The sequence below is a fragment of the Trichechus manatus genome, unplaced genomic scaffold (genome assembly GCF_000243295.1).
Source record: "Trichechus manatus latirostris isolate Lorelei unplaced genomic scaffold, TriManLat1.0 scaffold00024, whole genome shotgun sequence".
NCBI lineage: Eukaryota > Metazoa > Chordata > Mammalia > Sirenia > Trichechidae > Trichechus > Trichechus manatus.
This window is the reverse complement of record NW_004443960.1, coordinates 23,184,548-23,211,559: the sequence shown is the minus strand read 5'-3', so window position 1 is coordinate 23,211,559 and position 27,012 is coordinate 23,184,548. Positions and strand designations below refer to the sequence as shown.

General features: G+C 39.7%; 1 protein-coding gene across 1 annotated transcript in view; it reads right to left on the bottom strand.

Annotated features, from left to right (window-relative positions):
* Positions 1 to 27,012, bottom strand: part of LCMT1 (leucine carboxyl methyltransferase 1) — a 66,208-nt gene that overhangs the window by 14,530 nt on the left and 24,666 nt on the right. The window contains exons 6-7 of the mRNA XM_004373462.2: positions 16,423 to 16,525; positions 8,789 to 8,909 (exon numbers count right to left, since the gene is read on the bottom strand). Coding sequence (XP_004373519.2) covers positions 8,789 to 8,909; positions 16,423 to 16,525 — 224 coding nt within the window. The remainder of the gene's footprint in view (positions 1 to 8,788; positions 8,910 to 16,422; positions 16,526 to 27,012) is intronic.

Here is a 27,012-nt window from a genome sequence, read left to right as displayed (position 1 = left end):
GTATCCTGTAAGCCAAAATAGGTTCCCATGATTTATTCACATCAAAAGACAAGACCAATGAAGCCAGTTTCCATTATATTCATTCACCAGGACTGAAGAGGGAGCCAGAGGAACACCCACAATCAAACAAAGAGAAGGATGAAAAATCTCAACAAGAATAACATGGCACACTACACAGAAACCTGGACTAGGGCAGGGCAGGTGGGAAGCGGAGGAGACCAAGGTCAGCCCTGGCTCTGTCCATAATTACATGACATATAATTAAATGACAGCAAGTCCCTTTACTGCTTTTACCTGTAATTAAAAAGAAAAGAAAGAAAAAAATAAAATCCATAATACGGAAATAAATAAAAATAGCTATCATGGGAGGTGGAGCCAACATGGCGCTATACACAGAAGTACCATGCTGTCCCTCTACAGCAAAGACCCAAAAAACTAAGTAAAACAGAAATAAACGTCAGTCCTAGAACCCTAAGCATCAAATGGAGAAATGAAAAACTCAATCAAGCCCTGAATAGAATAAGAAACTGGCAGAGAACAGAGAACGAGGAGAGCTATGGAGTGGAGATCTCTTACCAGCTAATGAAGCACAGATTCTCCATATTGGACTACAGCCACCAAGGAATGGAGACAAGGAGTACAGGAAGGGAACTGTACAGAGCTCCCAACAGGAGACAGAGTACCCGGTAACCAGGGATACATACTTTACCAACCACCCATGCTTCTCCCCTGTAGGAGGCCTCCACAGCTTTCCAATGGGCCATGGTCACTCAGCTGGAGAGATACCAGCTCACTGCTGCCCAGATTCGCCATCTTGGACCTCAGTCACCAAGGACTGCGGACAGGGAGTATGGGAAGGCAACTTCACAGAGCTCCCAATAGGAGACAAAACACCTGGTAACCAGGGATATATGCTTTCCCACCCCACACCCTCCTTCCCTATACACAGCCTCCCCGCTTTCCAGCAGGCCCTGGTCACTTGGCCAGAGAGACACCAGCTCACTGCTGCCCAGGTCTGCCTCGCTCCCACTGGCTGGCCCCTTCAGCGCCATTTTTGTTTGTTTGTTTTTTGTTATTGTTTTTTTGGCTTTTTTTGTTGCTTCTCTCTCTTTCCCTTCCTTCTTTTCCTTTCTCCCTCCCGGCTAGCCCCGTATGCTGTCTCCTCCCCTTCTTGATGGGTTGTGCCACAATGCTCAGCTAGAAAGCCACTAGTGCTTGGCCACCCCGGGTTTGACAGGCTCCCTCAGTGCCATATTTAATTTTATTATTATTTTTTTCCACTTTCTCCTCTTTCCCTTCCTTCCTTTCTCCCATCCATCTATCCCTGTGTGATGTCCCCGTCCCATCTTGGTGGGCTGTGCCACACCGCTGTGCTAAAGAGCCACTGGTGCACGACCTCCTCGGGACCATGCCACCACCTTCCGGCAGGCTCCCTCAGTAACTTTTCTTTTCCGGTTTCTTCTCTCTGTTTTCCTTCCTTCCTTTCCCTTCTCCAGCCCACCTAGCCCCGTGAGCTGCCCATGCCACTTCTCAAGGGCAGTGTTGCACTACTCAGCTAGAGAGCCACTGGTGCATGGCCTCTACAGGCCCAGGCCACCCCCAAAGGCAGGCTCCTTTGGCGTCACATCTTTTCTTTGCTGCTTTTTTTTCTCTTTGTTTCTACTCCCTTTCTTCCTTTCATGTGGCCCTGTGTGCCATGCTTGCCCCTTCTCGATTGGCCTTGCTGCACTGCTCGGCTGGGATGCCACCAGCACATGGCCTCCCTGGGTGCACACTACTCCCACCAACCAGCTCACTCAGCGCCATATTTGTTTGTTTGTTTTCTTTTTTCTTTCCTTTTCTTCTCTCTCTCTCCTTTCCATTCTTTCCTTTCTCCCGCCGATCTAGCCGTGTGCACTGCCTCTGGTCCTTCTTGAGGGGCCATACTGCACCGTTTGGCTGGAGAGTCACTGGCATGTGACCTCTCTGCATCTGTGCCACCGTCACTGACTGGCTCCCCCAGTGCCTTTATTTGTTGTTGTTTTCTTTTTTGTTGTTGTTTATTCTCTCTCTCCCTACCGTCCTTTCCTTTCCCATCCACTTCACCCCGTGCACCACTCCCCCACCCCACTGCAGGCTGAGTTGTACCACTCGGTTGGAGAGCCTGGGTCTGCGCTGCCCCCACAGGCCGGCTCCCTCAGTGCCATATTTTTTATTTTTCTTTATCTTTCCCTTCCCCCCTTTTCATTCTCCCTCCTACCAAGGCCCTACACGGCCTCCATCCCTTCCTGATGGGCTGTGCTGTGCCACCCAGCAAGAGAGACATCAGCTCGCTGCCACCCCAGTTCTGCCCTCCCCTCAACAGCCAGCTGCCCCACCACATTTATTTTGTTGTTGTTTTAAATTTATTATTTATTTTTAAAATTTTTTGTTTTGTTTGTTGGTTTCTTCTCTCTTTCCCCTCTCTCCTTTCTCCTGCCCACCTAGCCCCATTGCTTGGGTATAGAGCCACCAGCACATGGCCTCACCGGGTCTTCCCGGCCCTTACCAGCTGAATCCTACTGTGCCATTTTATTTACCTTTTTTCTTCTTTCCTTCGTTTTTTCTTTTTCTTTTGCTTTTGTTTCCCTCTCTTCTTTCACTCACCCACTTAGCTCTGCACGTCACATCCTCACCCTTCCCTTATGCCTATCTGCAACGTGCACCAAGCACCGCACCCTCAAGCAGCACCAACATGGTTCACAGACCCGCCCTGCACTGCCCCCCAGCCCTGCCTTGTCTGCCCCAGTTCGTGTCACAAACTACCCATCCCCACCCCTCCACTCCTGCTGGACCTGCCCTGCTGCACCACAGTTTAATGACCAGCCCTGCCCACCTGGACAGGGTGGAGAGAAGCATCATGCCCAGAGCTAAACAAGCAACAAAATATGCCCAACCTGCTTGCCCAGACATAACCAAATAAAACAAAAAAGTAGGATGAAACAAACAAATCTACAATCAATAAATGAAGAAATTAATTCCTGAATGTCCCAAAGACAGCAGACAATATCAAAACATATAAAAAAACAGGAAATGGTGGCTCCAGAAATTGAACAAAATAAAACTCCAGATGACCTTCCGGAAGAATAAAAGGCACTGAAACTACCTGATAGGGAATTCAAAGCTTTAATATTCAGGGTCCTCCAAGAGACGAAGGAAAACACAGGAAAAAATAGATAAAATCATGGAAAATACAGACAAAATCAGGGAAAACACAGACAAAGCAACGGAAGAATTCAGGAAAATGACACACGAACAAACTGTCAAAATAAACAAACAAGTAGAAATCATACAAAACAGCAATTAGAAATCCAAAAGATGAACAACAAGATTTCAGAAACAGACAGTAAAATAATAGGTTTTAGGAGCAAATTTGAAACAATGGAAGAAGACAGGATCAGTGAAATTAAAGACAAATCCTTGAGTACCACTTTGAGGAAACATCAGAGAAATGAAGAAAAATGAAGAAACCCTGAGAACAATATGTGATACAATCAAAAGTAAAAGACTGCGTGTGAATGGATATCCAGAAAAGGGGGACAAAATGGAAAACACAGAGGATCAGTGAAGATTTTCTTAACAGAAATCTTTCCTCATATCATCAAAGATGAAAAGCCAACCATTCAAGAAGCTCAACGAACCCCATATAGTATAGACCCTAAAAGAAAATCACCAAGACATATCATAATCACACTTGCTAAAACTGAAGACAAAGACAGAATCCTCATAGCAGCTCAAGAAAAACAAAAAGTCACATGCAGAGGGGAAACAATAAGACTAAGCTCTGGTTACTCAGCAGAAACCATGCAATCAAGAAGGTAATGGGATGACATATACAAAACCTTGAAAGAAAAAAACTGCAACCAAGAATAATATATGCTGCAAAACTCACTCAAACACGATAGTGAAATTAGAATATTTCCAGATAAACAGAAATTATGGGAATATGTAAAAACCAAACCAAACTTAAAAGAATTATTAAAGGGAGTCCTTCAGTTAGAGAATGAACAACATCAGACAATAACCTGAATCTAGAACACAAGTCAGAATCAGCCAGACACCAACCTAAATAATGAACTCTCAAGGATAAAACAAAATTAAAAGATTTACAACACGGAACCAGAGACATCAATCTGTAAGTGACAACAATGTCAGAACAATAAAAAAGGGAATAAATGGTGTAGGTATAGAACTTTCAAATGGAGAGGAAATCAAGGCGATGTCGAATAATAACAGACTGGTTTAAACTTAGGAAGATGAGGTAAATTTCAAGGTAATCAAAAACAAAGTTAACAAACCTACTCATCAGAATAAAGAAGAAAAACAAATCTCACTGAACACAAAATCTACAAAAATGAAAGAAATGAAAAAAAAATCACAAACAAAAGGAATTCAGCATAGAAGAGTAAGAGGAATAAAGAAAACGTCAGCACCACAAAAGAAAGCACTACAAAATGACAGCAATAAACTTACACCTATCAACAATCACACTGAATGTGAATGGCTTAAATGTTCCCATAAAGAAACAGTGACAAAATGGATGAAAAAAAATAGGACCCATCAATATACTGTCTACAAGAGACACACCTTAGAAACAAAAACATAAATATACTAAAAATCAAATGATGGGAAAAAATATATCAATCAAACAGTAACCAAAAAATAAAAAAAAAAATAATAAAAGCAGGAGTGGCAATACTAATCTCAGATAAAATAGACTGTAAAACACAATCGAAAGACATTATATAATGATTAACAGGATGACCCTGCATGAGGACACGACCATAATAAATATCTACACACCCAATGACACGGCTCCAAAATACATAAAATAAACTCTAACAGTACTGAAAAGAGAAATTGACAATTCCACAATAATAGTAGGAGATTTCAACACACCACTCTCAGTAAAGGACAGAACATCTAGAAAGAAATTCAACAAAGACACAGAAGATCTAAAGCCCACAATCAACCAGCTTCACTTCATAGACATATATAGAACACTCCATCCAGCAGCAGCAAAATACACATTCTTGTCCAATGCACATGGAATGTTCTCCATAACAGACCACATCTTAGGCCACAAAGTAACCCTCAACAAAATCCAAAACACTGAGATAATATAAAACATCTTCTCTGATCACAAAGCCATAAAAATAGAAATTAGTAACAGGAAGACCAAGCCAAAAAAGAAAGAAAAAAATAATCAAACACATGGAAACTGAATAACACCTTGCTTAAAAACCACTGGGTAACAAAAAATCTAAGATGGAATCAAAAAATTCCTAGAATCAAACGAGAATGAAAACACATCATACCAAAACCTTTGGGACATAGCAAAGGCTGTTGTGCTCAGAGGTCAATTTATAGCAATAGATGCACACATCAAAAAAGAAGAAAGGGACAAAATCAAAACATTAGCTATACAACAAATCGAACAAACAGAAAGAGAACAGCAAAAGAAGCCCAGAACCACCAGAAGAAAGGAAATTATAAGATCAGAGCAGAAATAAATGAAATAGAGAATAGAAAAACAATAGAATCAACAGAACCAAAAGCTGGTTCTTTGAAAGGATCAACAAAATCAACAAAACACTGGCCAAACTGACAAAAGAAAAACAGGAGAGGATGCAAATAACCCAAAGAAGAAATGAAACGGAGGACGTTACAACAAATCCAACTGAAATAAAAAGGATTATAACAGAGTACTAGGAAAAACTATATTCTTAACAAATTTGAAAACCTAGAGGAAATGGACAAATTTCTAGAAACACACTACCCACCTAAACGAACACAAACTGAGGTCGAAAATCTGAACAGACTCATAACAAGAGAAGAGATTGAAAAGGTAATTTAAAAAATCCCCAACAAAAAACACTCTGGCCAAGATGGCTTCACTGAAGAATTCTACCAAACATTCAGAGAAGAGCTTACATCAGTACTCCTCAAACTATTTCAGAACACAGAAAAGGAAGGGATTCTTCCGAATTCATTCTATGAAGCCAGCGTAACCTTGATACCAAAACTAGGTAAAAACACCACACAAAAAAGGAAATTACAGACCAATATCTCTCATGAATACAGATGTAAAAATTCTCAACAAAATTCTAGCCAATAGAATTCAGCATCATATCAAAAAAATAATACACCCCAGTCAAGTGGGATTCATTCCAGGTATGCAAGGATGGTTGAACATTAGAAAATCAATCAATGTAATCCACCACATAAATAAAACAAAAGAATCACATGATCATCTCAATGGACGAAGAAAAGGCATTCGATAGTGTCCAACATCCATTCCTGATAAAAACTCTCAATAAAATAGGTATAGAACAGAAATTCTTTAGCATAATTGTCTTAGTTATCTAGTGCTGCTATAACAGAAATACCACAAGTGGATGGCTTTAACAAAGAAAAATTTATTTTCTTACAGTCTAGTAGGCTAGAAGTCCAAATTCAGAGCGTCAGCTTCAGGGGAAGGCTTCCTCTCTCTGTCAGCTCTGGAGGAAGGTCTGTCCTTCTCATCAGTCTTCCCCTGGACTAGGAGCTTCTCTGTGCAGGAACCCTGGGTCCAAAGGATGCACTATGCTCCTGGCGCTGCTTTCTTGGTGGTATTTTATATCTCAAAAGAGAGTGGCTCAAGATACGATCCAATCTTGTAGATTGAGTCCTGCCTCATTAATATAACTGCTGCCTATACCACCTCATTAACATCACAGAGGTAGGATTTACAACATATAGGAAAATCACATCAGACGACAAAATGGTGGACAATCATACAATACTGGGAATCATGGCCTAGCTAAATTGATACACATATTTTTGGGGAACACAATTCGGTTCATGACAACAATAAAGGGCATCTATACAAAACCAACAGCCAACATCATTCTTAACAGGCAGGGGCTGAAAAAACTCCCCCTGAGAACAGAAACATGACAAGGATGACCTTTACCTTTGTCACCACTCTTATTTAACATTATGCTGGAATTCCTAGCTAGAGCAATAAGGCAATAAAAAGAAATAAACGGCATCTAAATTGGTAAGGAAGAAGTAAAACTATCCCTATTCGTAGATAATATGATTGTATATTAGAGAAGCCAAAGAACTCCACAAAAAAACTACTGGAATTAACAGAAAGATTCAGCAGAGTAGCAGGATACAAGATAAACACACAAAAATCTGTTGGATTCCTATACATCAATAAAGAGAATGACGAAAAGGAAATTAGGAAAGCAATAACAGTTATAATGGCACCTAAAAAAGTAAAATATTTAGATATAAACCTAACCACGTATGTAAAAAGACCTATAGAAAGAAAACTACAAAATATTACTGCAGGAAACCAAAAGAGACCTACATAAATGGAAAAACATACCATGGTCATGGATAGGTAGACTCAACATTGTGAAAATGTCAATTCTACCCAAAGCAATCTACATATACAATGCAATCTCGATCCAAATACCAACAGCATTCTCTATCATGGGAAAAACTAATCATTACCTTCAGATGGAAAGGAAAGAGGCCCTGGATAAGTAAAGCCCTATTGAAGAAAAAGAATAAAGTAGGAGGACTCGCACTATCTGACCTCACAACCTACTACACAGCTACGGTAGTCAAAAGAGCCTGGTACTGGTACAATGACAGACACATTGACCAGTGGAACAGAATAGAGAACCCAGATGTAAATCCATCCACCTACAGTCACCTGCTCTTCGACAAAGGCCCAAAGTTCATTAAGTGTAGAAAAGACAGTCTTTTCAACAAATGGTACTGGCAAAACTGGATGTCCATCTGTAAAAAACTGAAACAGGACCCATACCTCACAAAAAAACTTATTTAAAATGGATCAAAGACCTAAATAGAAAACCAATTCTGCCTAAGGTCACACAGACAATAATAATTGCTGGGGCCTATTCAGAACCAAGCTGGATAATTCTGAAGCTCTAAAACATAACTCTTTTTGTGCTAGATTAGAAGAGGCAAATAGGCAGCTAATGGACCAAACACAGTTGTTTTTAGAAATTAGGAAATTTTATATTAATAGCCTACTTTCTAACTTCTCTTTAAAAATTGTGAATGCTGGCAGCTTTAGGCTCACATTCCAACCACTGGTTGGAACTCAGTAGTGACTGCTGCCATGAAATGGGACATTAGTGCTCCAGCTCACCATAGTCCCCACCACTGTACACTATATTACACTTGGCCAACTTCCTCTACTGCCATCACCTGCTTAACCCTGAAGGCACTGGAGTTTGCCAGCACCAAACTAGATGACAGGCCACTTGGGTGATGCAAGCAGTTAAGTGCTCAGCTACTAACTGAAAGGCTGGCAGTTCAAGTCCACCCAGAAGTGTCTTGAAAGAAAGGCATGGTGATCTACTTCTGAAAAGCTCACAGTCATCCAAAACTCTATGCAGCATAGTTCTACTCTGACACACACGGGGTGGTCATGAGTTAGAATCGACTCCACAGCAACTGGTTTGGGTTTTTTTGCTGTATGCTAGATGACAGCCCAAATCCCCTCCATCAAGTTCTATAACTTTATGGTAAATGCAATGATGAAGTAAGGACTCAAAAACCTTCTATAAAAGCTAAGGTAGAAGTTTTCGGGAAGTCAAGAAATGAGGAGCACCAGGATTGCTAGAATTGATTAATAAAGGAGAATGGCTGGAGGAAGAAGGACAAGATTACTAAGGGTGCAAAGATAGGAACAGCGATCCCCGGAGTCCTATGCAGAACTCAGACTTCTCATGCTTCCTTTTACCTGCTCATAGTTTACAAACATGGCTGTCTCAAAACTGTTGGCTGCCCACTTTAGAAGGTTTGCAGACTGCTCTGGAGTCATGTAAATCAGCACACATTCAGTTATGAGGAGTGTCGGCAACCTTAAGAGAAGAAAAAAAGGCATATAATTATGTTTTCATCAGACTGAGACCCTCTAATTGTGCATATGTTGCAGTATTGGCAGGGCAGTTCATACCCCAGGAAAACCAGAAGGACTGAGCAAGCACATCATCAATCAGTGCAGTAATACACGTGTAATACCATCATGACCAAAAGTTTTATGCTGTAAAAAGGAGAGTAATGAGCAATGGTTTGTCTGGCTTATGAAAACCTTATATGTGTGTGATAGACTGTAAAACCCAAACCCATTGCTGTCAAGTCAATCCTGACTCACAGCAACCCTACAGGACGGAGTAGCAGTGTCCAATAGTTTCCAAGGAGCGGCTGGCGGATTTGAACTGCTGACCTTTGGTTAGCAGCCATAGCTCTGCCCTGCATCCACACTGTGACAATGTGATACTGCAGATGGCCTCTATTTCCCTACCCTGGAATCAGGGTTAGTCATGTGACTTGCTTTGGCAAAGGGGACAGTAGCAAACATGATGCAAGCAGACGCTTCAAAAGCATTTGCACACTGGCACTTGATCTCCTGTTGCACTTGAAGCCCTGAAACCACTATGTGAAGGAGCCTGAGCTGGCCCACTATAGGATGAGAAGTCCCATGAATGAGAACGAGCTTCCTAGAAGACAATTAGTCAGTCCCCAGCTGACCTGCCCGCTGTACACATGAATGAGCTCTAGCTGACATCAGCTAAACATGACCCCTGGCAGAGGAACCACCCAGCTAAGATCAGCCCAAACTGCCAGCCCACAAAATTCTGAGCAACTAAATTATCAGTTGTCTTAAACCACAGAGTATGGAGTGGTTTGTTACACATCAAAAGCTGACTCATAATGTGGAAATACTGATATTCACTTAATAGAATCTAATTTTTCTTATATAAGCCTTTACCATCAAGAATTGAAAACAATATGGATAGTTTTCAATAAATTACATTATTTGTATGCATTCTGATTTACCAAACCGAAAATAATCAACGAAACAGGTAATAAGAAAAGCAACAAATTCCTGTAGTAATATCTAAAAGCCTTAATTTTCTCAAGAGAAGACTGTTATTGTTGTTAGGTGCCGTCAAGTCAGTTTCGACTCATAGAGACCCTATTCACAACAGAACGAAACACTGCCGGGTCCTGCGCCATCCTCACAATCGTTATGCTTGAGCCCATTGTTGCAGCCACTGTGTTAATCTATCTTGTTGAGGGTCTTCCCCTTTTTCAATGACCCTCTACCTTACCAAGCATGATGTCCCTCTCCAGGGACTGATCTCTCCTGATAAAATGTCCAAAGTATGTGAGATGTAGTCTCACCACCTTTGCTTTTTAAGGAACATTCTGGTTGTACTTTTTCCAAGACTGATCTGTTTGTTTTAGCAGTCAGTGGTATATTCAATATTCTTTGCCAACACAATTCGAAGGTGTCAATTTTTTTGCAGTCTTCCTTACTCATTGTCCAGCTTTCCCGTGCTTATGAGGCGACTGAAAAACCATGGTTTGGGTCAGATGCACCTCGTCTTCAAGGTGACTGACATCTTTGCTTTCCAACACTTTAAAGAGGTCTTTTGCAGCAGATTTGCCCAATGCAACGTGTCTTTTGATTTCTTGACTGCAGCTTCCATGGGTGTTGATTGTGGATCCAAGTAAAACAAAATCCTTGACAACTTCAATCTTTTCTCTGTTTATGATGTTGGTTATTGGTCCAGCTGTGAAGACTAGGATCCCCTGAACTAAGCAAGACGACTGAATGTAGCTCACGGGCACTCTGATCTTTTGGTTTGACTGGACTATTCTTCATCTTTCTCCATAATTCTGTGGGGGTAGAAGCAATTTTCTTTACCTTCTCCCACCCTGACTAGTCTGGGACAAGGTCAGTGCTGACAGGGCTGGTAAAGCCTAGGAGAAATTCTCTTTTCCCTGCCTCTAGAATTCTACTCTACTAGCTTATTCCTAGTTCATTTTCTGCTCTGTCGCAGACTCCTTTTCTGGACCCTTTATCCTCCCTGCCCCCTAATAATGATGTTCCTCATGGCTGGCTGTTCTTTCTCCCACAAAGCAAGTGGATTATTTTTTATCTGTTTGTTTTGTTGGAGGGGGAATCTTAGACAATTAACAAAATTACTTGTTTGAAATCAATGCCCAACTACAAGAAATGAGTTGAAAAGAACATGGTATACCCACACAATGGACTGCTAGGCAGCTCGCAAGGATGTTTCAGAACTGTATTTACTGACATGAAAGCCATCCATGGTTTACAGACTCAAGTCCCCTCTTAGATGCTCTACTACACTTCTTCAAAGAAAGAACCACAAGAGTAATTAAACAGTCAATTGTAATTAGATGTTTAATGTCCCTTATGCTTTTTTTTTTAATTGTTCTAATTAAATGAAGTTTACTTTTCAAGTTAGTCTCCCATACAAAATTTTTTTACATACATTGTTATGAGACCCTAATTGCTCACAACATTCTGCGATAGCACACTCTTCCTTTCTGCCTGATTCCCCATGACCATTCAACCAGCTCCTAACCCTCTCTGCCTTCCCTTCTCACCTCCAGACAGAAGCTGCCCATTTATTGTATCTACTTGAGCTAAGAGGCACACTCCTCACAAGTATCACTTTATGTCCCACAGTCCAGTCCAATCCCTGTCTGAAGAGCTGGCCTCGGAAACTGTTTTAGTTCTGGCCTGATAGTCTAGGGGCCATGCTTTCCAGGGCACCTCCAGTCTCAGTCAGACCATTAAGTCTGGTCTTCTTACTAGAATTTGAGTTCTGTACCCCATCCTTCTACTGCTCCATCAGGGACCCTCTGTTGTGTTCCCTGTCAGGATATTCATTGGTGGTAGCCGGGCACCATCTAGTTCTTCTGGTCTCAGGCTGATAAGTCTCTGGTTTATGTGGCCCATTCTGTCTCCTGGGCTAATACTTTCCTTGTGTCTTTGGTGTTCTTCATTCTCCTTTACTCCAAGTGGTTGGGACCAATTGATGCATCTTAGATGGCCACTTGCAAGCTTTTAAGACCCTAGATGCCACTCACCAAAGTAGGCTGCAGAACATTTTCTTAATAAGCTTTGTTATGCCAATTGACCTAGATGTTCCCTGAAAGCATGGTCCCCAGACCCCCCCATCCCTGCTACCTGTCTCTCAAAATATTTGATTGTAGTCAGGAAACTGCTTTGGTTTAGTCCAGTTGTGCTGACTTCCCCTGTAGTGTGTGCTGCAATGTCCCTTTTCTTATGCAATATTATAAACTGTTTTGCTCATGGCTCTGTGAATAGACCATCTATAGTAGACTATCAACTATTGGCTGAATGAGTGAATAATGAACAAATAAATAAGTGGATATACATACATATAAACACATATACATATATATACACATATACATAGACAGATTTGATTTTTTAAAAGTCCCAAAACCATATGTATATCATAGTAGCATTTCTTAAAGAAAACTATGTATTTACACATTTTAACATAAAATTTATGAAAACTGTTATCTCTGAGTATTGGGATTAGGAATTATTTTCATTTGCTCTTCAGAACTATCAAAACCATCAGAGATAACTAAAACTACAGAAATAAATGGAAATGTTCAGGCATACATATATTAATAGTTATCAATATCATCAAATGCTAACAGATTTATTGTTGGGTAGTATTATTAATCTCATTTTTCAAAGGAGGAAATTAAAGTACAGAGGGGTGAAATGACTGCCCAAGGTCACAGCCTAGTATATGTTCCTGTCAGATTTCAAACCTGTGCAGCTGAACTCACTGTCTGGACTAATGATGGCTACATCATATGAGAGAAAAGGCTGCTTTGACCAGACAGTACTGGGAGCAGCTATCTATCCGTTTTACTCATTGAAATTTCTTTTTTTTTTTTTTCTTTCCTTCTCTCACTCTTCTTTAAATAATGAAATGTTGTATAATTTAAGAGTTATTTAAAAAATATATCCAAATGCTGTCTGGAGCACTGGTCCCCCCCATCCACTGCTGCCAAGTCGATTCCGACTCACAGCGACCTCGTAGGGTTTCCAAGGCTATAAATCTCTAAGGAAGCAGACTGCCACATCTTTCTCCCTTGGAGCCACTGGTGGTTTCAAACTGCCGACCTTTCAGTTAGCAGTCGACTGCTTTAACCACTGTGCCACTAGGGCTCCTCACTGGTCCCCACACATCTTCATATAGTCCCCCACTGAATCATGGTACAAACAAACAGGGCACTGAATCCACAGGAAAGACAATTCAGTTTAAGTATGAGTGGCAAACAGGGTTGAAAATCAGAAAGAAAAACATTAGAAAGAATTTTTTTTAAAAATTAACAATAAATCTAAAATCCCAGATTGTAGCAACAGAAATGGTGAGAAAAAAGCTCTAAAGCCTCATCAAATTAATAACTTGATAATTACCTCATCAAATTAATAAGTTGATGATTAGAGAAATAGTCTCAAAAATTTTTTAATGTAAAAGGTAACCATTATTATAGAAGATTAATAGTTGAAGCAGTGAGGTGAAGGCTATACGAGAAGTCTTTGTATGATTTTCCAACTCTTTGTAAATCTGAATGATTTCAAAATAAAAAGTTAAAAAATTTACAAATATGTTCTAAAAAAGGGTAACCATTAGTAATATTAAAAACAGGATTAATGCTATTCAAAAATGTAAGTGAAAGAAGAGCAAAGGAAAGATAGCCCACAAAGGGAAATACAGAACACAAATGAAACCACATGGAAGAATTAAACACATAATTCTAATACTTGTTGTATCAATTACTTTTCATCCATTTTATAGATTTTCAAAAAACTAGGCAAACTTCCCTATCAATTTATAATTGATTATTTCCCTGATCTTTGGTCTCATTTAACAGAACAGCTGATCACTGCAACTGCAGCTAGATTCTGCTATGACTTACTTCTACTGAGTGCCTGTTGTGTACTAGTTTCTGGTCAACTGTTTTTACATGCATTATTCATCTAATCTTCAAAGCTATCTTGTGAGGTAGATAGTTTTTATTCATAGCTCATAAATGCAGAGACTAAAGCTTGGTGATGTTTTTAAAAACTTAACTCCTGTTAAATAACTAGTAATCAGTAGAAAACCCAAAAAACCAAACCCGTTGCTTTTGAGTCGATTCCAACTCATAGGGACCCTATACTGACCCTATAGACCAGAACAAGACTGCTCCATTGGGTTTCCTAGGCCATAATCTTTACAGAAGCAGATTGCCACATCTTTCTCCCATGGAGCAGCTGGTAGGTTCTAATCACCGACCTTTCAGTTAGCAGCTGACCGCTTATCCACTGTGCCACCAGGAAAGGTTCAAATCCACGACGTGACCGAGTTCTGTGCTCCCCTCAAATGGACAGAGTGCCATGCTTCCCTGAGAAACAGCTTTAACCAATCTACTACTGACATTCACTCACTAATATCCCTTGAATAATACGTGCCCCGAGAAAACCAGTGGTGTCCTTGAATGTCAAGACTTAAGAAGAACATACCACACACTGCAATCTGTGACCCGTATCAGGAGATCCCCAAAGAAAAAGAGTTATTAACTACTCTTTAAAATTTACTGACCTCGCTGTCTGAACACTCAGCTAGACAAAGGCTCAGAAAATGAAGTTAGAGTGACAGTGCTGGCTTAAGGAGCCACTCGTAACATCTAGGCGGGGCGGTGGTAGTTTAGTGGTAGAATTCTCACCTTCCATGCAGGAGATCTGGGTTCATTTCCCGGCCAGCACACCTTACGTGTAGCCACCACCATCTGTCAGTGGAGGCTTGGGTGTTGCTATGATGCTGAACAGGTTTCAGCAGAGCTTTCAGACTAGGAAGAAAGACCTGGCAATCTATTTCTGAGTAATTAGCCAATGAAAACCCTATGGATCACAATGATCCCACTGTGTATGGAGTTACCATGAGCTGGGGGCCAACTCAACGGTAGCTAACAACATCTGGGCAGGTGGGTGAGTAAATCTTAACAATGACAACCTGGCTGATGATTCTAGGCTTAGCAGGTAAAGAACTTCAAAATGTAGAGATAACAGCAATCACCACATTAATGAAAAGTTAATTAGAATGATCATCAAGCCTTTAACTCCCTACACTTCCCTTCGCTCCATCTTCCAAAGCTCATCTGTACTTGCATCTGTCCTTACTCTCCTTCCTCCTCTCTTAGAAGAACAGGGGTGTTTCCAAGGCTAGTTAACCTCAGTCCATGGTCTACATCCTCCCTTCTCTCTCCTCTAGGACCCTGTTCTAACAGTGTTTCCCTACTTGCTAATTTCTTTAATTTTTGTCATTTGTTCTTTGCCTTCATTTTTTTAAAAACTAATATTCCTACTTTCCTCTCAAACATCCACGTGTGTCACTCACTGCAAATACTCTTGAAAGTGTCATCTTCTACATATCCTTGCCTCCTACTAACTCCTTAACTCCTATCTGATTTTGATCAGTATCATCATGCTAAAATCCTATCATCTCATTCCCCTCAGAAACCCACTCTTAAGAATTTGGTGTGAACCCTTCTGGTCCATTTTAAAAATACTTTTGTGATATATGAATGTAATCATGAAAATATAGTATTTCAGGGGATTTGAATTTACACACTTGGTTATCATACAACACATATTATTCTGCAACATAATTTTTTTTTAACTCAGCATTTGTTTTTTTAGCTCTCTCCATGTTATCTAGGTCAGTCATTTTACGTTTTATTCATCCATTCTCCTCCTGAAGGACATTAGGTTGTTTCCAATTTTCTACTAAAAAACAGTGGGTGTAATGAACATCATCCTTGTGCACACTTTCAAGACCTTCTGGGGGACACACCCAAAAGTACAACTGCTCTATCATAAGGCACACACTTTTACAATTTTACTAGGTACCTTCAGATTGTTCCTCATAATGGTTGTATTAAGTTCACTCCCACTAGTGGTGCTGGACCATTCTCTTTTCCCCATATCCTTGCCAACACCTGATATTGTCAGACTTTTACATTTTTGCTGACTTGGTAGAAATGAACAGAATTTCATCCGATTACTGCTAAGGTTCAATACCCTTTTTATATGATATTCAGATTTCTTCTCTGAGTAGCCTGGTCATCAATCCTTTGCCAATTGTTCCATGAGGCTTTTTAAAACAAAAACAACAAAAAACAGTAGGTGTTCTTTATATATTCCTGATACCAATCCTTTCTTTAGATATTGCAATTATATGTTTTTAATGCTACAATTATCTTCTTTCAAACTTTGTTTATGAAGTTAGGCCTTAGTATTTTAAAAAGAGCAACATAAGTGATTCTGATGTGAAACCAGACTTGAGAAACACCACTCCTAAAAAATTTCAGAAAACTCTTCTAAGTAGCAACGAGGCAATAGAAGTTGCAGAGTAAAGGACGAGACACAGGGATCAAGCTGCACTGTTAGCCCTAATTGGCCTTATCTCATATTAGCATGAAATTACAAATGCTTAAGAGGTTAAAAAAAACAAAACTCACTGTGTATTCATTTGGCATTTTTTTAGTTTCTCTTCCAGTTCAGGTAAATCTCGCAAGTCTGCTCCAATAATAGCATATCTTTTTGAATCCAACAGGTGTCCATCTGCAGATGCAAGAAGAGGGAAATATTATAACTTCAATGGATATAGCCTTTTCACAATTAAAGTAACTTTATTCTTTTTCCCCATTATAAAAACATATGCCCATTGTAAAAAAAAAAAAAAAAAATCAGATGAGAGTGAAAATTAACCAAAATAGCACACTTTCCAAAGTTAACTATTAGCATTTTGGTGCATAACATTCCAGTCTTTTTTCTTATGTGCTTAAACTTATATATATATATAGCATACACACTCATTCTCTTTCTTTCCATCCCTTCCTGTCTCTCTCTCCCTCTTTCTCTCTCACACTCACACACTCTGCAGAGAAAACAAATGGGACCACTCAATACTTTTTTGAAAACTACTTTTCCTACTTAACAATAGCTTCAGGAATATCATTCTCTGAAACTATTTCATAGTATTCCACTGCATGGATAAAACAGAACCTATTTAGCCAATCCCCCACTACTGGACATGTGGTATTTCCAAGTTGTCTCCATATTAGCCACCGCAATGAGCATGCTTGTATATGCACCATGAAGCACCTGGGCAGTTATTTCTTTAAAGTAGATTACTATGAGTAGAATTATGAGATCAAAGAGTAAGTCCACTTAAATATCGGTACAGATCAGTACACTGCTCTCTAAACAGTGTGCTGATCTGTCATATATTATTTTTTAAAAGAAAAAAACTTAAGTACTAAAGTATTTACAAATAAAATGATAAAATGTACTTTAAAATATTTCAGCAGATGTGGGTGGAATAGTACTGGTCAGCAGTTCTCAACTTTGACAGGTATCAGACTCACTGGGAGGGCCTGTTAAAACACAGATGGATGGGCCCCAGCACCAAAGTTACTGATTCAGTACATCTTGGAGAAGCTGCATTTCTAACAAATATCCTGATGATGTTGATGCTTCTGTTCTGGGGACTACACCTTTAGAAACTCTGGCATAGATGGAATGAGATTGGCCAAGTATTGGTAATAGTTAAAGCTAGGTGATGGGTACGTGGAAGTTCACTGATCTAGTCATGATGTTTTTGTGTATGCTTGAAAATTTTTTCAATTACGGTTTAAACAAATAGATTAAAAAAAGAAGAAAAAAGATCGCTTAACTGTTTTCCAGAAGCATTATTTGCTCAACTTCCTCAAGGGTACAATCCATGGACGGAACTGTAATGTCCAACAGCCATGCTATAATGCTGCTAATAATGCAAGTTCTCTTGGCTTTGCAAACCCACAGCAAAAAATGCTGAAAAGCCTAAGCTATAACATTTTAGTAGGTTCTCCCTCATTATCTTGATAACCCCCTTGGCTGATTCAAATACATTTGGTAACACACCATGAGCTAAAAGAAATACCTTGTAGGAGCCTACTAGATGTTCACGAAAGCACTAAAGGGCAAGCAAGGAAACCCAAAATCTGCCCTAGGATGCCACAATGCACAAAGGCACTTGTCTGCTCTATTGTGAAAATAAATAATGATTCCTAGACGCCCATGTGCCTTCTTGCAAATAACACACATATTAATAGTAAACACAAGGAATTAATTTTTCCATTCCTGACCAAAACACCAGAATTTTGAAGCATTTGTTTCTCAGGGGAGATACATCTTACTCAGAGATTAGAATATAAAGTTAGCACATTCGATCATTTCAGGAGGTAGCATAGAACAAAAGCTGCTGGTACTGTTGCTGCCAGTTCTGCCACAGGGCCCCTTCCGTGCCTGTCACCGTCTTCAGTGTTACAGCTCTTTTACAAGGTTCCCTGCCTCATCTCTCTCTACTTCTCTCTTCTTTCTGCTTCTGTCTGCCCATCTCTATGGGGTTGGCTGCATACATAAGCAAACTCCTGGTCAATTTCAAGGCGTGGCCCTTCCACCAGGGCCATGAACTGACCAATCCCCTCTCAGTAGGCTACAGACACTTCATTTGCATAGTGGGCTATAGTCACTTCATTTGCATAAGTATATTCACCAATCCTTTCAAAGTATGTAAAATAGACCAATTACAGGGTAGGTTGCAGCCCAGAGCCAGGCAAAGTGTATCAAATCTCAAGTTGTTTACAGCTTTACCTAGGAAATGTCAATCAACCTGGACAAAAGTAACAAACCCATGGGGGTAGAACACTAGGGCAAAGGGCTTAGGGGAAAAGTCTCCGGAGCTGCTTTTCTAAAGAACCAAGGCAAACGGCCATATAAACAAACTCATCTAACCACAATGGCCGTATTAAAGTGCTGAGCTCCATGGTTTCCAAACTGTGTACTGAGGTACCCTGTATGCAGCAAACCATGGGGCATAATGGGATATTTTACATTTTTGAGGTTAGCGCAGAGATACTCCACATCAGTCAGATGTAAACAAACTACTAGCTCAAGGTAGTTCATAATTTCAACACTGGATCACTCTGCATTCTGTTTAATGACATATCTTTGTGAAGCTGGGTTTCAGATGTTGTGATTAAAAAGCAAGTACCATGCAAACATTAATAAGGTAGAGGAAATTAGGTGGTGGTGCCTAATTTGATTCCAACATGCAGTTATGCAGTGCTCAACAGAAGTACATACTCCATGAGTAACTGTGGTTACTTAAGAATGAAATGAGGAGCCCTGGTGGCACAGTGGTTAAGCGCTCAGCTGCTAACCGAAAGGTCAGCAGTTCGAACCAACAGATGCTCTGCGGGAGAAAGATGTGGCATTCTGCCTTGGAAACTCTATGGGGCAGTTCTACATTGTCCTATAGCATTGCTATGAGTCAGAATCAACTCAATGGCAATGGGTAAAAATTAAGTAAAAATATTCATTTGTTCTTTCTATTTGTATACTTTCTCATACGTTAAAAAGGTTTTAGCCATATACCAGTCTGTCATTTTGTTCTACTGTGGTGGTTTCAGTGTTGCTATGATGCTGGAAGCTATGCCACCAGTATTTAATACCAGCAGTATCATCCACGGTGGACAGGTTTCAACAGGTATCCAGACTAAGACAGACTGGTAATCTATTTCCTAAAATTAGTCAATGAAACTCCTATGGATCACAACAGAATACTGTCCTACATAGCGCTGGAAGATGAACCCCCTAAGTTGGAAGGCACTCAAAGTATACAGCAGCCACAACAACGGACTTGAGCATACAAACAATTGACAAGCTGGCACAGGACTGGGCAACATTTCATTCTGTTGTACATGGGGTTGCCATGAGTCAGAGCTGACCTAACAGCAACTAACAACAAGTTTTTAGAACATAAATACTTATTAAGATGCTTGAACCCGGCTACTTAATAAACACAACTGTTGAGGGGTTTTGTTTTTTGTTTTTATTAAGGACACTGTGAAAAAATTACTGAGACACATAGGGCACTGTGAACTAAGAAAGGGTGGGACCTCCAGTCTAGCTCAATGCCTGGCATGTAGTGAGGGTCTTCTATGAAGACCAGATCACAAATTATTAAATCCAGGCAGGTGCTTGAGTGAGCCCTGCTGAGAAGTTCCATCAAGATGACCCCAACCCAAACTGCCAACCTGCAGAATTCTGAGCTGAAAAGATGGTTGTTGTTTTAAGCTACATGCTTTGTAGTGGTTTGTAACAAGGTAAAAGCAAATACAGGCTTTAATTATCTGCTTATTAAGCACATATGGTATATCACCTTAACCTAGAATAGGCACAGAGAGCTGGAGATTTACATACTGTAACACAGTAATTAAACACACACACACACACTCTGAATCCACAGTGCTGATGTATCATACAACTAATGATCTCTTCTATTACCTCCAGGAAGTATTTCAAGAGAGATGTGTTCTCTACAGGGGAAGTTAGCACAACTGGACTAAACCAAAGCTAAGAAGTCTCCTGAATACAATCAAACACTTTGAGGAACAGAGTAGCAGGGGTAGGGGTCTGGGGACCGTGCTTTCAGGGGACATCTAAGTCAACTGGCATAACAAAGCTTATTAAGAAAATGTTCTGCATCCTACTTTGGTGAGTGGCATCTGGGGTTTTAAAAGCTTGCAAGCAGCCATCTAAGATGCATCAATTGGTCCCAATCACCTGCAGTAAAGAAGAATGAAGAACACCAAAGACACAAGGAAAGTATTAGCACAAGAGACAGAAAGGGTCACATAGACCAGAGACTTCATCAGCCACAGACCAGAAGAACTGGATGGTGCCCGGCTACCACCAATGACCGCCCTGACAGGGAAAACAACAGAGAGTCCCTGATGGAGCAGGAGAAAGGTGAGGTGCAGAACTCAAATTCTAGTGAGAAGAACCAGACTTAAATGGTCTGAGAGACTGGAGGAACCCTGGAAAGCATGGCCCCTGGATTCTCTATCAGCCCGGAACTAAAACAATTTCCAAGGCCAACTCTTCAGACAGGGATTGGACTAGACTGTGGGACATAAAGTGATACTCATGAGGAGTGTGCCTCTTAGCTTAAGTAGATATGAGACCAAACGGGCAGCTTCTGTCCGGAGGTGAGAAGGGAAGGCAGAGAGGGTTAGGAGCTGTTTGAATGGACATGGGGAATCAGGGGCAGAAAGGAGGGGTGTGCTCTCACAGTATGGGGAGAGCAATCAGGGTCACATAACAATGTATGTATAAATTTTTGTACGGCAAAAAATAAAAAAGAGAGATGTGTTCTTACATGCTGCTGACCAGTAGTGAATCCTATCACCCATCATCATATGTCTTCAATGATGGACTTACTAAGTATTACAAAGTGTTCCTTTGGCCCATAGGTTTTTCCCTGGAGACTTCAGTTAAAAAAAAAAAAAGAAAAAAAGGTTATAAAATGGAGAGAGTCTCCAGTGGATTTTGGAACTACATAAACTCTGTTGCTGTTGAGTCAATTCCGACTTATAGCAACATTATAGGACAGAGTAGAACTGCCCCATATGGTTTCCAAGGAACGACTGGTGGATTCGAACTGCCAAACTTTTGGTTAGCAGCCGAGCTCTTAACCACTGTGCCACCAGGACTTCCTGGACCACAGAGAAGCTCCATGTGTTCGTCTGTCCACTCATCTAATACTTACTGGGCTCTCATTATGTGTGGGACACTAAGCCAAGTTTTTGGAATAAACTGATGAACAAGTCATGGTCCCTATCCTTATGGGGTTTATAATCCAGCAAGGAAAATGATAATGAACAAGGACAGGTGTGGTGAATGTTACAAAGAAGTAAAGAGTGTTACATGTAGGGTGTGTATAACATGTTTCCCACTTTCCTTAGAACAGAGTCCAACACAAGACTGCATAATGTAGCCCCTGCTGCCCTTTTTCAACTTCATCTTAAACCATTCACCTTCTCCTACCCCAAGTTCCAGCGACACTGGCCTTTTGAGTTTCCTGAATACATAATGCTCCTTCTCTTCTTAAGCTTGCCTTGTCTGAGGCAACTTCTCCCTGAATAGCTTCTCCTTCTTAAGAGTTCAGCTGAAATGCCTACTGCCACTCTGAAACGCTTTTATTTGTCATTTTTCTTTATATCCACTTAATTCCACAATGGTGTTGAGAAGAGGATATAGTGGTGAACAAGACAGAAAAAATCCCTGCTCTCATGAAGCTTACACTGCTCTCCATAGTGAGAGGTAAGTCTTTAGCCTGGGTGGTCAGGGAGGACCTCTCTGAGGAGGGGACAGCTGAGCTGAGACCTGAATGATGAGAAGGAGATGGTCAAGCAAAGAGTTACTGTAAGAGTTCCAGACCAAGACAAGAGTATGCAGAAAGGCTTGAAGGTGAGAGCAAGTTTGGCACATTCAGAGGAGAGCAGGAAGATATGCGGCTAGATCATAGTCACTGTGGTCGAAAATAAAATCACGAGGCACAGAAAGGCCAGATTCACCATGTGGGTCACATCCTGTAGGAGGTTTTAAGCAGGGAGTAACAGAACCTGATTTACTTTTTAAAAACTCATTGTGACTTATTTTTCATGTATGCCCCTTTATATACTTCTAATTTTTTACCCTGTGTATATTGTAGCTTAAAAAATATATCTTCAATTCTAAGATGCATGTTTTTTCACATTTTACCATTTCTGAAATCAGGATGCCTGAATAGTCAATGATGTTGATGTGTTTTAATTGCTGGCACTTTTGCTTTGTTACTGATAAATAAATGATGGTGCCTCTTACAATCGCAGCCTCATGGTGTGATGAAATAGGGTAATTATTAAAAGAAATTTGTCAGTTTTATTATCACCTATTACTTTCCTCAAATTTTCATTCACATTTTAATTATTTTTATTCAAATTCTCTTTTCTTATATGACACCAGATCAAAAACTATAAACAGCAGGACTGAAAAGTCTGCCTTCATGAGACACAAACACAAAGTTAAAGGTCAAGCAAAAGACTAAAAAAAAAAAAAAAAAAAACCTGCAATAAAAAGACTGACAAAGAACCTTTATGAAAGAATATTTTATAAAGGGTTCTTATAAATAGAAAACAAAAAGAAACAATCCAACAACAACAACAAAAAACCTGGCAAAAGAATTGAAAAGAACATTTACAACAAAATCACAAAGAGCAATAACACTAAGAAAAAATTATCTGTCTCAGTAGCATTCAGTTATATAAGATTTTTAAATAGCAGGACATCATTTCAGCATATGAGACTTAGAAATTTAAAAAAATGGTAATACCCATTGTTACTAAGGGTGCAGGGAAAGAGAATTCTCATCCATTCCACTGAAGATTTAAATTGGTAAAAAGGAACTTGAATTGCACACTGGCAGTAGCTATTTGAATTCATATTATGCAATTCTTTGAACTAGCAATTCCTGCAAATATGGATATACACATATATTTGTAACAACATTGTTTAATATAAAAACATAAAAAAGGCAGCAATCTAAATGACCATCGGTATGGAATAGATTAAATAAAATGGAATTTCCATGCAATGGGGTATAATGAAGGCATCAAAAGTAATGAGGCAAATCTACATATGCTGTCATGAAAACGATGGCCATGATGATTTACCAACGTGTGAAAAGAGCAAGCTGCAAAACCGTATGTATAAATTGTTCACTGTTTATTAAAATTACACATAAATCCATACTTATATAAGGAACAATAGATTCATTCATTCAACAAATATTTATTCAATGTATATACACATGCTCATTCAACAAGAATTTATTGAATCCTTTATATGCCAGGCACTAGAATATATTTATGTGTACATATTTTATTAAAATTACATATATATGTTTATATGAAAATATAGTTTCATTCATTCAACAAATATTTATCCAATGTATAATATGACCATTCAATAAAAATCTATTGAATCTTTTACGCCAGGAACTGGAATATATTTATATTCGTATACATTTTCCTATCTCTAAGTATACTGATCATCTGCTTAGAAAACCCTCAGAATGTTGTTTATATCTAGGGGTGGGATTATGGAGAGTCTTTACTTTCTACTTTATATATTTCTACACTGATCAAAGATAACGCAAAGTACTAAATCTTTCATTACAGATAATTATTCTGACATAAATATTAACCAAATATACGGAAAATAATAATAGAAAAAGTGTGGAGAAAGCAAACAAACCAACAATAGCAAAGCTGGAAGAGATTCTACCTATAATTTGTATGAGGAATAAAGGCGTAGGAGACAGATTTTCTGTGGAAACTTTACTGGGAATCCAGTCACCTGGAGGATGACTAAAGCCTTTTGGTTGTGTGTAAAAGGAGACTTATCTAGAGGCCTGATGTTTATAGCGTTATCTGTGTTGACCATCCGATAAGGTCATTATCTCTGAGCATGTTTTCTCACCTAAATTACTAATAAACCACTTTAAGTTCTCTGCTAAACACAGACTGAAAACAAAGGAAGATTCTGGAAAAGGTTTACCGTAATTGGCAACTATTAGAAATGAGAAAAGTGTTGTTAGAAACATTTAAGGTAGAAGACTAAGTGTTAAAATGAGTTGTTTGCTGTTCTAAGAGGAAACATTAAAGAGTGTAATCTGGGTCCATGTGTTTACCAGAGATCCCAACTACAGCACTTCATTTTGGCAGCTGTTTTTAATAAATCGGAACATGGCGTTCCAATCAAATCGACATTGGCATTTCCCACATGCTAGGTCCTGTATTCAGGTTCTAAAGGGTAATCAGTAAACTTAAATTCATCCATAGATCTCCTTCATTCCATAAATTCTGGTTCCCAAGGAAGGAACCTCAAAGCTAATAATTCTTGAGGTGTAAACAGGAGAGGGGGGTTAAAAAAAAGAGTCAGATCTGGGAAAAAACCATGTATTCAGGTGCCTGAACCACCCATACTTGTTTTAAGAACTGAACAAACACGGAAGAGACCATATCTCATTGTTTAAGACAGGGTTCACAAACTCAAATGCCTACGGGGATCTAATCAAGCTTCCAGACCTAACTTCAACATCACAAAAAATATAAGGGATAGAGAACCAAGAGAAATGGCACCAAAAAGAAACAATTAGGCAAATCCAGAGTAAGGGACATTTTACAAGGCAACCATCCTCGACTGTTCAAACAGTCAATGCTATGAGGGGAAAAGAGTGTGGACTGTTTCTCAATCTTGGTACTATATACATTCTTTGTTGTGGGGGGCTGTCCTGTGCATTGTAGGATGTTTAACTATATGCCTGACCTCTACCAACTGGATGCTAATAGAAGCCTGTGTGTGCGCACACACACAAGATGTGGCAATCAAAAGTGCTTCGAGGACAAAAATTGTCCCTGGTTGAGAACTCTGAACTGTGGCTGAAATAAATTATAGATCTGTAACCAGTTAGAAGGCATGAAGCTAGATTGGATATTGGTTGTTGTTGCTTTTTTGGTGGTGGTGGGGTGTCATGGATTGAATTATGTCCCCCAAAAAATGTGTGTATCAATTCAGCTAGGTCATGATTCCCAGTATTGTATGACTGTGTACCATTTTGTAATGTGATGTGATTCCCTTATGTGTTGTAAACTCTATCACTATGATGTAACAAGATGGATCAGCGGCAGTTATACTGATGAGGTCTACAAGACTAGATGTGTCTTAAGCCAGTCTCTTTTGAGATATGAAAGAAAGAAGTGAGCAAAGAGACATGGGGACCTCATACCACCAAGAAAGCAGTGCCAGGAGCAGAGCGCATCCTTTGGACCTGAGGTTCTTAGGTGTCAATAATGGCTAAAGGATTCAATAAATTCTTATTGAATGACCACTTACCCCATGATTGTTTAAACCTTACTAAACAGCTTTTGTCACCCAGACAAAATTACAACAAATGCCGTTATCAAATCCTGATTTAATCCTATTTGTTCATGGGTCATATTTAAAGGCTAAACCTACCAGTTCTCATTACCAGGGAGGATACGCCATGGCCACTTCCACCAGGGTCCTCAAAAGTGGCACCCTTCTTGATGTCACTTCAGCTAAGCAGGCTAAACTGATTACACTCACAAGAGCTTGCAAACTGGCTCCTGGATGGTTGGTAAATATTTATACAGATTTGAGGTATGTTTTTTAAAATTACTCATGATTTTGGCATGTTATGGAAACAAAGGGTGTTCCTAACTTCTTCTGGGACCCAAATTAAAAATAGCCCTTTAGTAGCAGAACTTCTGGATGCCCTTTTGCTACCCTCTGAGATCGCTGTAATTAAAATTCAGGCACATCAAACCAAAGGGCTTCCATAAACAGAAAAAACTAAAGGAAATGATCTGGCTGACAGAACAGCTAAACAGGCTGCTTCCCAATCACTCTTTAAAGATGTTGTCCTCATTCATGACTGTCTTAGTCATCTAGTGCTATTATAACAGAAATACCACAAGTGGATGGCTTTAACAAAGAGAAATTTATTCTCTGACAATTTAGGAGGCAGAATTCCAAATTCAGGGTGTCAGCTCTAGGGGAAGTCTTTCTCTCTCTCTGTCAGTTTGGGGGGAAGATCCTTGTCATCAATCTTCTCCTAGCTCAGGAGCTTCTCAGCACAGGAACCCTGGGTCCGAAGGATGCACTCTTCTCCCAGTGCTTTCTTGGTGGTATGAGGTCCCCTTGTCTCTCTGCTCTTTTCTCTCTTTTATATCTCAAAAGAGATTGACTTAAGATACAACCTAATCTTGTAGATTGAATCCTGCCTCATTAACATAACTGCCTCTAATTCTGCCTCATTAATATCATAGGGGTAGGATTTACAACACATAAGAAAATCACATCAGATGACAAAATGGTGGACAATCACACAATACTGGGAATCATGGCCCAGTCAAGTTGACACATATTTTTTGGGGACAATTCAATCCATAACAATGACTATGATAATTCTACTAGCAATCATGATGAAAAGGAGGGAATACATAATAATAATAGAACAGTTCAAAAACAAAACCAAACCTGTTGCCATCAAGTTGATTCCAACTCATACCAATCCTACAGGACAGAGTAGAACTGCCCCATAGGGTTTCCAAGGAGTGGCTGGTGGATTCAAACCGCTGACCTTTTGGTTAGCAGCC